Source organism: Peromyscus eremicus, chromosome 16_21, assembly GCF_949786415.1.
Source record: "Peromyscus eremicus chromosome 16_21, PerEre_H2_v1, whole genome shotgun sequence".
In the NCBI taxonomy this organism is placed as follows: domain Eukaryota; kingdom Metazoa; phylum Chordata; class Mammalia; order Rodentia; family Cricetidae; genus Peromyscus; species Peromyscus eremicus.
Genome location: NC_081432.1, coordinates 3,158,717 through 3,173,016, shown reverse-complemented (window position 1 = coordinate 3,173,016; position 14,300 = coordinate 3,158,717). Strand labels below are relative to the sequence as shown.

Below are 14,300 nucleotides of genomic sequence, written 5' to 3'. Positions count from 1 at the left end.
GTGGTGTGTAATGTGGGGACAATCCTCCTGACCCTGGGGTGTTCTCTCTAATCTCTAGGGTCAACAAGGTCGTCCTGGAGCCACAGGCCAGGCTGGACCCCCAGGTCCTGTGGTAAGTGACTGGGATATATGGGGGCTCTGGAGTGGCCAGAGCCAGGGAGGAAGTGGAAGGTGAACTGGTCCCAGCCCTGGGGAGAGTGACTTCTTGTCTCCCCACAGGGACCCCCAGGGCTTCCTGGCCTCCGGGGTGATGCTGGAGCCAAGGGAGAGAAGGTGAGTGACAGGTGCTGGACCGTGCGTCTCAGCCCCAGATCCCACGAGGACGGCAGTGCTCTGCTTCTGGCCTCCAGTACCCGGCTCTCGGGGTCTTATGCATGGGGTCACTCCCAGCTGAAGCTTTCTCCAGGTCCCACATCCATCTCCCTGTCTTTTTGCCCTTCTCCATCTGTGTTCGTTCTTCCAGCATCCCGATGACCACCTTTCCCCTTATCCAGGGCCACCCAGGTCTCATCGGACTGATTGGGCCGACTGGAGAGCAAGGGGAGAAGGGTGACCGCGGCCTTCCTGGCCCTCAGGGCTCCCCCGGACAGAAGGGAGAGACGGTGGGTACAGGTCAGGGCTAGGGTGGAATTCATGCTGGAGGTGGGGATGGGAACTGGGCTGTGGGGTGGAGGGACTGAGGGACCCAATCTCTCGCCATGCTGTTGTTCTAGGGTATCCCAGGAGCATCTGGACCCATCGGTCCTGGAGGGCCTCCTGGCCTGCCCGTAAGTACCTCATCCACCCCTCCTGTTAATCCCTTCACCCCACTGCAGACCTCCCAGGACGGTCCTTGGCGTCTCCCAGCTCTCTCTTCTGTATATCTCCAGGTCCCTCCCATAGAAACCCAGGGTCCCGGGGACTTGTGACTTTGTCTCTCCATTCCTGTGCCCTTTCCTGTGCTGACCCCTTCTGTTCATTCACAGGGACCTGCTGGCCCCAAAGGAGCCAAAGGAGCCACAGTGAGTGACCTGTGACCTGTTAGCCTTGACTTTGCCTTCCCTGAGCTGGACCTAACCCTGACTCTCCAGGGCAAATGCACACCCTCCCCCTTCTCAGTGGGGAACCCCTCATTTCTGCCAAGAGACCAAATTGACCCTTTTGTGACCTCGACCCTATGCTCAATCTCTTGATCCCTCCTTGACCTCATTAATTCCTTTGTTAGGGCCCGGCCGGACCCAAGGGAGAGAAGGGCGTGCAGGGCCCTCCAGGACACCCGGTGAGTGAGGAGAGAGGAGGCCGCACCCGCTGCTCTGGCTGGGCAGCACCCTGTTGTGCCTGTCCCGCTTACTTTCACCGTGACCTCGCCGCACCCCCTCTGTCCCCATCCAGGGCCCCCCGGGCGAGGTGATCCAGCCACTGCCCATCCAGATGCCCAAGAAGACCCGCCGCTCTGTGGACGGAAGCCAACTGATGCAGGATGATGAGGCTGAGCCCACTGGTGGGGCCCCGGGCACGCCTGCCGGGCTGGAGGAGATCTTTGGCTCACTGGACTCTCTGCGGGAGGAGATCGAGCAGATGAGGAAGCCGACAGGGACCCAGGACAGCCCTGCTCGCACCTGCCAGGACTTGAAGCTGTGCCACCCGGAGCTCCCTGATGGTCAGTGCCAGCCTCAGGCCGGGGCGCTGCAGAGTGGCTGCCGGGAGTGGGGATCTGAGGGAAGGTGCTGGAGTGGGGTGAATATGGAGTGGTTTGTAACAGGGACTGGTTACAGGTTTGTAACTGTAGCAAGTTTGAAACATCCAGCTGGATGAAAAGTTCTTCAGGGTCTCAGCAGCTGACGCGGCTCCATCTGTGAGCAGCAGCGTCCACAAGAGTAGACATACATACACGTGTGTGCACACGCACCTGAATTCATACAGATAGCTACACATCGCAGCTACACATCACACTCCTGCAGGGGAGCCCAGAGCCCATCTCTGGAGATGCAGGCGCCAACCAGAGACTGGGGTGGGCTGCAAGGTGACAGGGCAAACTGAGGCAGGGCTGGAGATGTGCCAGGGCTGTGAGTGGGAAAGCACTGGGAGACTGGGCTATGTCTCTGGCTGGGGGCCTTGGGGCAGAGGGAGGGGAGGAAGCACGTGGATCGAGGGGTATCGTGGCGCATGGGACCTGTGACCCTGACCTCCACGTTCCTCACCTGACAGGAGAGTACTGGGTTGACCCCAACCAGGGCTGTGCCCGGGATGCCTTCCGGGTGTTCTGCAACTTTACAGCAGGAGGAGAGACTTGTGTCACACCTAGGGATGACGTCACACAGGTGCGAGCTGATTGGCCCCCAGCCTGCCTGCCCTTGCCCATCCTCACCCTTCTCTCCTCTTTGTGTGACCTTTGGTGGTTTCTTTGTCTCTTTCCTCGAATCCCAAGACTGAAGTTTGTCGTTCCTCACCCCGTCTGTGGCTGCTCCCCGGACCCTGACTCTTCTTTCTCCCCAGTTCTCCTATGTGGACTCTGAGGGCTCCCCGGTGGGCGTGGTCCAGCTCACCTTCCTGCGTCTGCTCAGCGTCTCTGCCCACCAGGATGTCTCCTACCCTTGCTCTGTAGTACCCCAGGATGGCCCCCTGAGACTCCGGGGGGCCAATGAGGATGAATTGAGCCCCGAGACCAGCCCCTACGTCAAGGAGTTCAGAGACGGCTGTCAGGTGGGAACCAGAAATGACGAGCAGGTGGCAGGTCCCAGATCTGGGCTACAGGAAGGAGATGAGGAGATGCATTCGGCAGGGCGCCTAGGAACAGCAGGGCGCCTAGGAACAGCAGGGAGGAGTCCAGGGACAGCAGGGAGGAGTCCAGTTTCCAGGTGTCAGATGTGCCTGAGGGGAGGGAGCTTAAAGACCTAACGAGGAGGGAGGGGAAATGGGAGTCAAACTTGTGTGAGCCCTCCAGGTGGCGCCCTGTGCACACACACCAGCACTGCATGGAGTTACACAAGCCTTTGCAGCTGCAGACACTCTGATGCCCAGCAGAGGCACACGGAGGGTCCAAACATATGTACCGACACACCTAGTCCACACGTCCAGAATCGTCTGGATGTGGTCAGGAGTCTCAGAGGAGAGGCGAGCCTGGGGCTGGGGTTGGGGGCCATTGAGGGATGCTTCATCATGCTCACAGCTCTCTTTCCCTGACTCTCTGTCAAGACCCAGCAAGGCCGGACGGTGTTGGAGGTGCGCACACCTGTGCTGGAGCAGCTGCCCGTGCTGGACGCCTCCTTCTCAGACCTGGGGGCCCCCACGAGGCGGGGAGGAGTGCTTCTGGGGCCTGTCTGCTTCATGGGCTAGGCCGTTTCTGACCCTGTCAACCAAAAGCCGGCCCACCTGCAGTCACACAGCACGGACTTCATGCCACCTCCCATGAAAACCCCTCATCACCTAGGGGGCCTGAGGCCAGGGCGCCTCAAGTCAGGGGCAGCAGCCAAGGGTGGGGTGAACCAGGGTGTGCTGGGACAGCCCAGGGAAGGTGGCACCTGGGCCTCCAGCTCTCCCACTTTAAAACACTTCTGTGTCACCCCAAATAAGTGGAAGAGAAAGGACACTGTGTATTTTGTATTTAAAAAAAGTAATTATATTAATTATTTAAAGAGTGAAAAAAAAGTAACAAAGAAGATAAAGAGAGAAATGCCAAAACCCCAGCAGATATTGGGGACAGGTGCTACAGGGGTGGGCCAGCACCCCACCCTCCCCTCAGGGTTTTCCATGGTGCCTGTGGGTGTGGCTTTCTTGGAAGAACACCCCTTCCTCACATCCCACCTGGGGTACTAAGAATGCTGGAACACACACTCTCCCCTGCCTCAGGGCTCCAGCTCTCTCTCCCCAGGGTGGAATCTCTGTGACCCAACTGTCCCTGTCAGGAATGGCCTGCTACTTAAGACCAGGCCACTTCTCCAGGGGACACCAGAACAGAGAGGGCTGTGCAAGGCCTGCCCTGGGCAGGTAATTGAGATACTGAAGTTCTTCCAGTGGCTGAAGTCGTACCATCCTGGTCACACAGTTCCTCCCCTGGGCACCTCCTCACCTCCCTGATCCTGAAGAGAGCTAATGTCTAGCCTATGGCCAGAAGGGATCCCAGGAGCCCTCTTGCCCTCTGCCCAAGTCCCTCCTGACTGATGGTTAAATAATGTGATTGTCTCCTCCTGGGTGTGTGTGTTGTTATTTCAGTCTCCTCCAGGCTCCATACAGCACTCCTGTCCCCCTAAAAGGTGGGGTTCATCCTACACACAGGAGTTCCCCAGCAGGTCCCAGGGCTTACACAGCCTGGGTGGCAAGAACAGACTCCCAAACGGATGCCCCCGCGACATGTACACAAGGCTCCAATCCAGTACAGGGCTGCTGCTGTTTATGTGAGCTTTGCCTCCTCCATCTGCCCTCAAATACAGCTGCCTCAGGTCTTCAAGGTTAGAAGGAACTCTGGGCGGTTCAGCCTAAAGTCTGTGCAAATGGGTAACTAAGCCCACTTCCAAGATGTCGATTTCTGCACCTTTCCCAAGACATGCTGTACCCCAGGCTTGCGATGTTCTGTTGTCAAAAGCCAGAACTGAAGTCAGGCCTCCTACATGTGCATGTTTTCACATACACACATACGTGTAAGCATCTTTAGTCTGTGGGATTTTGTGTATGTATACAGTTTCTCTGCCTGGAGACTGCTGACCTTCCTTCCTTCCCAAGATGCCCTTCTCTGGGCTTGTTCAGTAGCTCAGGTCTGCTCTGGTTAGGAATCCTTGGGTGCTGGGCACCCCTAGGGGGCCTCCTGCTCTCCTGGGGCTTCCCATCCTCACTCTGTCAGTTGGAGGTTGAGAGTTACTCTAGGGCCTTACCCACTGGGTGCCCCTCCTTTTTGAGGGAGGGAGACTGCATGTGTGTTTGTCTAGTCTGTCTATAGCCCATGGATGGCATGGCTGGATGTCCTTCATTTACATCCAACATTGCCTTATCCCCATCCTCATCGCCAACACTTCCCTGTGGCGAGTCCCCGTCTGCACTATCTAGACAGTTCCTGCTGAACTGTCCAGCGACTTTGGGCCCCACTCACTTTTCATCCTAGGAGCTCCCCACCCCTGTGCAGGTGCAGACTCAGCAAAGGCAAAGACTTCACTGCAGGTGTAGCTCAGTGTAGGTGGAGAATTTAGTGCAGGTGGAGACCCCAGTGCTGGTGGAGACCCCAGTACAGATGGAGACCCCAGTGCAGATGGAGACTCCAGTACAAGTGGAGACCCCAGAACAGGTGGAGACCCCAGTACAGATGGAGACCCCAGTGCAGGTGGAGACCCCAGTACAGGTGGAGACCCTAGTGCTGGTGGAGACCCCAGAACAGGTGGAGACCCCAGTACAGATGGAGACTCCAGTACAGATGGAGACTCCAGTACAGATGGAGACCCCAGTGCTGGTGGAGACCCCAGTACAGATGGAGACTCCAGTGCAGGTGGAGACCCCAGTGCAGATGGAGACCCCAGTGCAGATGGAGACTCCAGTACAGATGGAGACCCCAGTGCTGGTGGAGACCCCAGTACAGATGGAGACTCCAGTGCAGGTGGAGACCCCAGTGCAGATGGAGACCCCAGTGCAGATGGAGACCCCAGTGCAGATGGAGACTCCAGTACAGATGGAGACCCCAGTGCTGGTGGAGACCCCAGTACAGGTGGAGACTCCAGTGCAGGTGGAGACCCCAGTGCAGATGGAGACCCCAGTGCAGATGGAGACTCCAGTACAAGTGGAGACCCCAGTACAGATGGAGACCCCAGTACAGATGGAGACCCCAGTGCAGGTGGAGACCCCAGTGCAGGTGGAGACCCCAGTACAGATAGAGACCCCAGTGCAGGTGGAGACCCCAGTGCAGATGGAGACCCCAGTGCAGATGGAGACCCCAGTACAGATGGAGACTTCAGTACAGGTGGAGACCCCAGTACAGATGGAGACTTCAGTGCAGGTGGAGAACCTAGTGCAGATGGAGACCCCAGTGCAGGTGGAGACCCCGGTACAGGTGGAGACCCCGGTACAGGTGGAGACCCCGGTACAGGTGGAGACCCCGGTACAGGTGCCGACAGTGCAGGTGCAGACAGTGCAGCTGCGGACAGTGCAGCTGCGGACAGTGCAGGTGCAGACAGTGCAGGTGCGGGCAGTGCAGGTGCGGGCAGTGCAGGTGCGGACAGTGCAGGTGCGGGCAGTGCAGGTGCGGACAGTGCAGGTGCAGACAGTGCAGGTGCGGGCAGTGCAGGTGCGGACAGTGCAGGTGCGGGCAGTGCAGGTGCGGACAGTGCAGGTGCGGACAGTGCAGGTGCGGGCAGTGCAGGTGCGGACAGTGCAGGTGTGGACAGTGCAGGTGCTAGCAGTGCAGGTGCAGGGATAGTGCAGGTGTGGACAGTGCAGGTGCGGACAGTGCAGGTGCGGACAGTGCAGGTGCAGACAGTGCAGGTGCAGGGATAGTGCAGGTGCAGACAGTGCAGCTGCGGACAGTGCAGGTGCGGACAGTGCAGGTGCAGGGATAGTGCAGGTGCAGACAGTGCAGCTGCGGACAGTGCAGGTGCGGACAGTGCAGGTGCAGGGATAGTGCAGGTGCAGACAGTGCAGGTGCGGGCAGTGCAGGTGCGAACAGTGCAGGTGCGGACAGTGCAGGTGCAGACAGTGCAGGTGCGGGCAGTGCAGGTGCGGACAGTGCAGGTGCGGGCAGTGCAGGTGCGGGCAGTGCAGGTGCGGGCAGTGCAGGTGCGGGCAGTGCAGGTGTGGACAGTGCAGGTGCGAACAGTGCAGGTGCGGACAGTGCAGGTGCAGACAGTGCAGGTGCAGGGATAGTGCAGGTGCAGACAGTGCAGCTGCGAACAGTGCAGGTGCGGACAGTGCAGGTGCAGACAGTGCAGGTGCAGGGATAGTGCAGGTGCGGACAGTGCAGCTGCGGACAGTGCAGGTGCAGGGATAGTGCAGGTGCGGACAGTGCAGCTGCGGACAGTGCAGGTGCGGACAGTGCAGGTGCAGGGATAGTGCAGGTGCGGACAGTGCAGGTGCGGACAGTGCAGGTGCGGACAGTGCAGGTGCAGGGATAGTGCAGGTGCGGACAGTGCAGCTGCGGACAGTGCAGGTGCGGGCAGTGCAGGTGCGGGCAGTGCAGGTGCGGGCAGTGCAGGTGCGGACAGTGCAGCTGCGGACAGTGCAGGTGCGGACAGTGCAGGTGCAGGGATAGTGCAGGTGCGGACAGTGCAGGTGCGGACAGTGCAGGTGCGGACAGTGCAGGTGCAGGGATAGTGCAGGTGCGGACAGTGCAGCTGCGGACAGTGCAGGTGCGGGCAGTGCAGGTGCGGGCAGTGCAGGTGCGGGCAGTGCAGGTGCAGACAGTGCAGGTGCGGGCAGTGCAGGTGCGGGCAGTGCAGGTGCGGGCAGTGCAGGTGCGGGCAGTGCAGGTGCAGGCAGTGCAGGTGTGGACAGTGCAGGTGCGAACAGTGCAGGTGCGGACAGTGCAGGTGCAGACAGTGCAGGTGCAGGGATAGTGCAGGTGCGGACAGTGCAGCTGCGGACAGTGCAGGTGCAGACAGTGCAGCTGCGGACAGTGCAGGTGCGGACAGTGCAGGTGCAGGGATAGTGCAGGTGCAGACAGTGCAGCTGCGGACAGTGCAGGTGCGGACAGTGCAGGTGTGGACAGTGCAGGTGCAGGGATAGTGCAGGTGTGGACAGTGCAGGTGCAGACAATGTAGTTGCAGACAGTGCAGGTGTGGACAGTGCAGGTGCAGGGATAGTGCAGGTGCGGACAGTGCAGGTGCAGACAGTGCAGGTGCAGACAGTGCAGGTGCGGACAGTGCAGGTGCGGACAGTGCAGGTGCAGGCTCAGTGCAGGTGCGGACAGTGCAGGTGCAGACAGTGCAGGTGCAGACAGTGCAGGTGGAGATCCCTCCTGCATCTGCATGCCCAGTTCTGCCTTTCTCTGTCTCTGCTGTCTTCTACTTAAGATGTCTTCACCATTGCAAGGCAGTCAGAATAATCCAGTCCTGGCTGGGCATGCCGGCACCTGCCTTTAAAATCTGAGCAGTGGGAGGCAGAGACATGTAGATCTGAGTTCAAAGCCAGCTTGGTCTGCACAAGTTCCATGCCAGCCAGAGCTATACATAGACACCCTGTCTCAAAAACAAATAAACAACCCAGAATAATGCAGTCTCAACAGTATCACTAAATCTTTTCTCCTTCTTTGTTCATCAATTTATTCCCTATTCCTCAGACCTGAAGTATGTCCTTGTGTGTGTGTGTGTGTGTGTGTGTGTGTGTGTGTGTGTGTTGGCATCATCTCATCTACCTAGTGTCACAGAGGATGAGATGGGATTTTGGGCATCCTGTGTGCCTTCCCATGTCTATAGTCAAGTCCTGAGAGAGACCTCCCCCTCTCCCTCCCGCTCCCTGGCCTCAGAGACACTCACCCTCCCCACCTACACTCATTCCCAGCAGGGTTGGACCAGAGTGAGGTTTGGCCAGGACTCTCTCTGCAGCTGGGACTAAACCACAGAGGTCACTCCTAGAGCACAAAGGGGAGTGTTCCCAAAGGTCACTTTTGCTTTGAGCTCAGACAGCTTTTCACCATGGAAACAATGCCACACAGTTACTCAAATAACTTTTACATTTGGAGATTAGGTCCTCAGGCCAACCCACAGCAGGCTATTAAATTACTGTGCCAACCAACCCGATCTAAGAGTCATGAACAGCTCTGCCAAGAGGCAGCTGAATGGCGGCTTCACAGCCTCTCCCTGCATTGGCTTCGCCCTCCTCTCTAGGAACCTGGAGCCTGGCTCCCAGGCAGGCAGGAGGAGCTGAAGGGCAGAGACTCTGGGCTGGGGCTGGGGAGTGTGGATGCCCTGGCATGTAGGCATGTGGGTGCTGGCAGAGGCTCTGATGGCTGGGGCAGTGTGTGTGTGAAGGGGGATGAAAGAGAATCAGAAAGAAAGTAATCAAAGGCTTTGAGGCTCCACAGTGGGTCTGTCTGGGACAGAACATACCAGCTCCTGGAGGAGGTGACGGTTCTAGAAAAATTTCAGTCTCCAAGTGTAGCTTAAGTTTTCCTGCCTGGCCCACAGTCAGGATATATCTCTTTCACCTGCCAGTCCCACAGCCTCTCAGACCCGACCAAGTAAACACAGAGACTTATGTTGCTTTCAAACTGTATGGCCGTGGCAGGCTTCTTGCTAACTGTTCCTACAGCTCAAATTAATCCATTTCTATAAATCTATGCCTTGCCACATGGCTCGTGGCTTACCGGCATCTTCACAAGCTGTTTCTCATCGTGGCGGCTGGCAGTGTCTCTCTGACTCAGCCTTCCACTTCCCAGCTTTATTCTCCTCTTTGCCCCGCCTATACTTCCTGCCTAGCCAACGGCCAATCAGTGTTTTATTGATTAATTAGCAACACATTTGCCATACAGAACAACCCACAGCACTTCCCCCCCCCCTTTTTTTTTTTTTCAAAAAGGAAGGTTTTAACCTTAACAAAGTAAAATTACATATAATTTGGGAATTTGGGCGTAGCTTCTCTTACTACTTCCTGCTGGAAGGGGGCGCTGTATCTTATGGGGAAACAAAGAAAATTTTAGAATTATGGAATAGTCCATGAGGCTGTATCGTCTGAGCCAGATGCCTTCAAACCATTCTGGATGTTGGATCATCTGGGCCATGGTGTCATTGGAGACCTTCAGGGGGTCTTGGCTGGTCAAACCTGATGTATCTTAATCTGGAACAAATCCATAGCCTCTGGCTTTCTGTGGAAACAAAAGAAACTCTTTTCCAAAGCAACATATCCTTATATCCAAATTTTGAAGTCAAGGTATCTTTAAAATATACATTTTGGCATAACTCAACAGCTTTTACGATCAAATGTTTTTCTGCAGTTAAAAGTCCCAAAGACAACACAATCCAGATTCTCTGTGTAATATCCATTTTTACGTGGCTTATTTTTTATACTACCTTTACTGTCTCTTTAATGACTTTATTTTTTAAAACTATGTATTTGTTTCTATAACTCTATATATCACCTTTTTTGTCTCTTTCAAGCCTACGTATCTTTTACACACATTGTAAACTATTACATCTGAATCTGTCTTATTGTGAATCTCTTGCCTTAAACTGCAGCAGCTGTGGCTGCTGGCTCCGCCCACCTCAGCTTCCCAACATGGCTACGTTTACCGCCAGCTCTGGGAGCTATCGTGGGTCTATGCTTTTATCCAAGCAGCGTGTAGCCCAAAAACCTCTTTTTTTGTTTTGTACCTGCAAAGGCTAAATCCACCATGCAGCTTAATGTGCCACTTGTAGAGGCCTGATTCCCGCCATACTGCAGGTTGAGCATGCACGCCAGGAACCCACCAGTAGCTGAAACCAGCAGCTGCCGCTCATTTGAGAGAGACAATTAGGAAGCTGTTTTTAGCTCCGTTTTAGAATCTTTTTTCAGGTTTTAGGTGGAAACTCTTGCCACCACGTTGGACGCCATTTGTAGCTGGAGTTTTCCTGCCTGGCCCACAGTCAGGGCAAATCTCTTTCAACAACAATTCCACATGGACAATAATAACATCACTAAGCTGACAAACATCATCTACAGATCAGCTTTGAACTACAAAGTGCTCAGAGCAATTTTGAGAGCGCTAGCTGAGATGATCCAGTCTCAAAGACTACTTGAATAAGGATTTGAGATAAACCCTGAACTTTGGCATTATACACAGACTGGGTAACGAAGGATATAGTTACCTTTCCTAGAATTTGACAATTAACCTAAAATTTTTCTTTCAGGATAAAGATAACTTCGCCCATACCCAGCAGGAAGCAATTTCAAGAATACGACGCCCACATTCCTAAAGAGGTGGTGTGGGGTGGTTGGTTTTTTTGGTCTTTTAGGTCTTTTAATGGGTTTTGGGTCTGGGATAATTTTCATTGATTAGGGGGGTTGGTTATAAGTTGTTGTAAAGGGTGAGGAAAAGGGCTAAGCAAAGGAGATTAGATTTAAGGTTCTTATTAAAAAAAAAAAAGAGAGAAAGAAAGAAAAAAATGTAAATACTTTACATTGGATTGGATTGTTTTATAGTGTATATAAATTATATATATTGAAATTGATATTATTAGAAAATGCTATATGTATATTTCTAATTGTACCATTCATTTAACAATGTAATGCAATTTTCTAATCCTTGAATGTTGTTATTACCAACTATTAGGATATAAAGAAATGAAAGTTAGTAGTTAGACATTATAATAGAACTTGTAGTTATATTAGGTATGTTTTCAAGATTGAGTAGATATATTTTAGATAGACAGGTTATCTTCAAACCCTTCAGAGATCTACAGAATATGGCATTTAAAATGTTTTAATAACTTAGAAAAATTTTCTTTTTTGTTATGACTATGAGACATGTCGGCTCCTGACAGTACCAATCTACTTCAGAGAAAATATGGGCATTGAAAAAACTGTAATTGGAGTTAACTTTCATTGTAGCAAAAGTTAGCCACTGGACAACAAAGTATCCTCGAATCAACTGCTGACGAACAGGACAGACAAGACACGAAACAAAGGACTACTGATTCTTGTCAAAACAAGTGTGGTTATGGCTTTATTAAAAGGCATCTTCTGAGGCCAGGACAATATGGCACCATCCCTGAAGTGGCCTTCATAATCCGGGAAAGGTACAGTGCCCTTTTCTTCGAAGGCAGCTGAACAGGCAGTGGGCCGATGGCTTCTGATGTGCAATGGGACAGTGGCTGAAACAGTTATTCTTGAAGAGTAATTAAGCTCACACCTCTCAACAGAAGAATGGCATTTAATAGAGGGATGTGGAGAAGAACGGGATGCTGAAATGAAGCCACATACACACATAGCCAAGAAGAATGGACAGCTGAATTCAAAAAACATCAACAATTTCCAGAATTTAAAATCCTGAATCATGACATGAAACTAGTGGAATTCAGGTATTTCTGGTATATAGACTGCTCTCACCCAATGTGAGGTTGAACTGTTGACCTTGTGTACATTCTACTTCACAAATGAGTCTGTCAGATACGCTAAGCCTATAGGCTGAAGATGATGCCCCAACACTTCGGAGAAACCTCAGATGATTGTCCAGGCAGCTGGCTGTTTCTGTCAACTCACAAGTTTTTGGAAGTTGCTAGCATATACTTCCTGTTTTTATTTTTTTGTTAGCTAATACTATTTCCTTCTTGGGTCTCTGAGGGAGTTGAAGATTAGTTAGTTATAGTTGACGATTAATTAGGATAGAAAGTGAATTAGATACAATAGAATAGATAATGGAATTATTTTCTCTGAATTTGTCAAATACAAATGAACTAGACATTGTTTAGGTATTTATTACTTGTATATATTGTATATAGTTATTGTACTTTTGTATATAGTTTTTCTTATGTTAGTTATAAGCTTTTTCTTTTTTCCTTTTTATTAAAATAGAAAAGGGGAAATATGGTGATATTTTATTTGTATTAAAATGTTATTTGTATGTTAATAAATAAAGTTGCCCGGGGGTCAGAGCTATTAGCAAGCCATAGGAAAGCAGGGCAGTGGTGGCGTATACTTGTAATCCCAGCACTTGGTATGCAGAGCTGGGTAAGTCTCTGTGTGTTCAGGGATACAGCCATTATTGGACACACATGCCTTTAATCTCAATACCAAGCAAGGAAAACCTGGAGGCCTATACAGACAGGCCGTGACGAGGCAGTCATGTGGTTGGGTTTACAACCAATGAGAAGGCAGAACAGGAACACTATATAAAGACATTAACACAGGGGTAGTGAGTTCTGAGAGGTAGGACCACTGCAGGAGGAAGGGTAAGGTTTTAGCTCTTAGCTCTGACCTCTTGGCTTTCTTCTTTGCATTGGTTCTGTGTTTCTTATTTAATAAGAAGGTTGGTTACATCCAAGTTTAACTGAAACCTCAAATTAGAGGGAGACATCGGTGTCACCAGAACAGGCAAGAATGGGACGGAACTGTGGAGAGGATGGTCACACAGCCACACAGCCCACCGTCCTGTTGGTGCCTGAGAAGAGGAGGAGGAATGAGGAGAGGAGGGAAATTGCCAAGAGGCAGTCCCCCGCCTCACACACTCACAGCTGCTTCTTGGCTTTGGGCTTCCCTGACTTATGGGTTAAAATAATCTTATAAGCCAGGAGTGGCAGTATATGTCTGCAAATCCAGAACCTGGGGAGGCTGAGGCGGGAGGATTGCTTAGTTTGAGGTTAGCCTGAGCTACATAGTGAGTTAGAGACCAGTCTGGCTATACTGTAAGGCCCAACCACAAACAAACAACACGAAACAACAAAAACCATGAAGGTTTTTGTTATCCTAGAAGGCCGTGGCCTCCTCTGCTCTCTGCCTTGGCTGGGTACATGCCCAGGTTCAGATGGACCAGGCTAGGTGGGAATGGAGAGGAGACGGAAGGGAGGGAGGAACAAGGCTCTACCTGCCTCCCAAGAAAGTTTCTACGTGGCAGGTAGAGACCCAGGTTTGAGGTGTGTGGCTCCTGTTCCTGTGAGCCTGGTAGAGCAGGACTGTGAAAGTCACATGCCACCTTCCTCCTGGAGGGCTTCTGAGAGCTTCCAGTTTGTTGAGGGAAGGTGACACCACCAAGCCTTGGATGCTCACGACTGTCCTATTGGTATTGAATGGCTGCTGTGGGATGGTCTGTATGTCAAGTGTGTTGCTGATTGGTCAATAAATAAATCACTGATTGGCCAGTGGCCAGGCAGGAAGTATAGGCGGGACAAGGAGGAGAATAAAGCTGGGAAGTGGAAGGCTGAGTGAGAGAGACACTGCCAGCCGCCACGACGAGAAACAGCATGTGAAGATGCCGGTAAGCCACAAGCCATGTGGCAAGGTATAGATTTATAGAAATGGATTAATTTAAGTTGTAAGAACAGTTAACAAAGAAGCCTGTCACGGCCATACAGTTTGTAACCAATATAAGTCTCTGTGTTTACTTGGTCGGGTCTAAGCGGCTGTGGGACTGGCAGGTGAGAGAGATTTGTCCTGACTGTGGGCCAGGCAGGAAAACTCCAGCTACAAATGGCAGTTTAGTGGGAAGTGGCATTGTGGGCTGTCTCTGTGGTCCTTTGTTGTGTAGCATTCTGACTTGTAAGGAAGTGTTAAAACTCAAACCCGTCTAAAGGAAAGGGAACATTCCATCCCTGGGGAAATTCCTTAAAACTCAGGAAGTGAACAACTCAAAAGTTCCCAGAAGCCCCTGAAACTGACCAGATTTACTAGGTCCTTCCCTTCAAGTGCATATGAGCAGAAAGGACCGCTTGGAAACACTC

General features: G+C 52.3%; 2 protein-coding genes across 2 annotated transcripts in view; one reads left to right on the top strand and one right to left on the bottom strand.

Moving 5' to 3' along the window:
• Positions 1 to 4,161, top strand: part of Col11a2 (collagen type XI alpha 2 chain) — a 29,124-nt gene extending 24,963 nt beyond the window's left edge. Inside the window, exons 57-66 of the mRNA XM_059282439.1 lie at positions 59 to 112; positions 220 to 273; positions 495 to 602; positions 714 to 767; positions 966 to 1,001; positions 1,205 to 1,258; positions 1,372 to 1,639; positions 2,188 to 2,300; positions 2,476 to 2,682; positions 3,175 to 4,161. Of these exons, the coding sequence (XP_059138422.1) occupies positions 59 to 112; positions 220 to 273; positions 495 to 602; positions 714 to 767; positions 966 to 1,001; positions 1,205 to 1,258; positions 1,372 to 1,639; positions 2,188 to 2,300; positions 2,476 to 2,682; positions 3,175 to 3,315 (1,089 nt within the window). The 3' untranslated portion in view covers positions 3,316 to 4,161. The remainder of the gene's footprint in view (positions 1 to 58; positions 113 to 219; positions 274 to 494; positions 603 to 713; positions 768 to 965; positions 1,002 to 1,204; positions 1,259 to 1,371; positions 1,640 to 2,187; positions 2,301 to 2,475; positions 2,683 to 3,174) is intronic.
• A 2,191-nt stretch (positions 4,162 to 6,352) lies between these two features.
• On the bottom strand, positions 6,353 to 7,921 carry LOC131893782 (keratin-associated protein 16-1-like). Its single transcript, XM_059243875.1, has one exon. It carries the CDS (start codon positions 7,919 to 7,921, stop codon positions 6,353 to 6,355), a length of 1,569 nt encoding a protein of 522 aa, XP_059099858.1.
• Positions 7,922 to 14,300: the final 6,379 nt, after the last annotated feature.

What these genes read in the sequence shown, in the direction of transcription:
- LOC131893782 (XM_059243875.1), bottom strand. Translation starts at nt 7,921, where the DNA reads ATGCAGATGCAGGAGGGATCTCCACCTGCACTGTCTGCACCTGCACTG.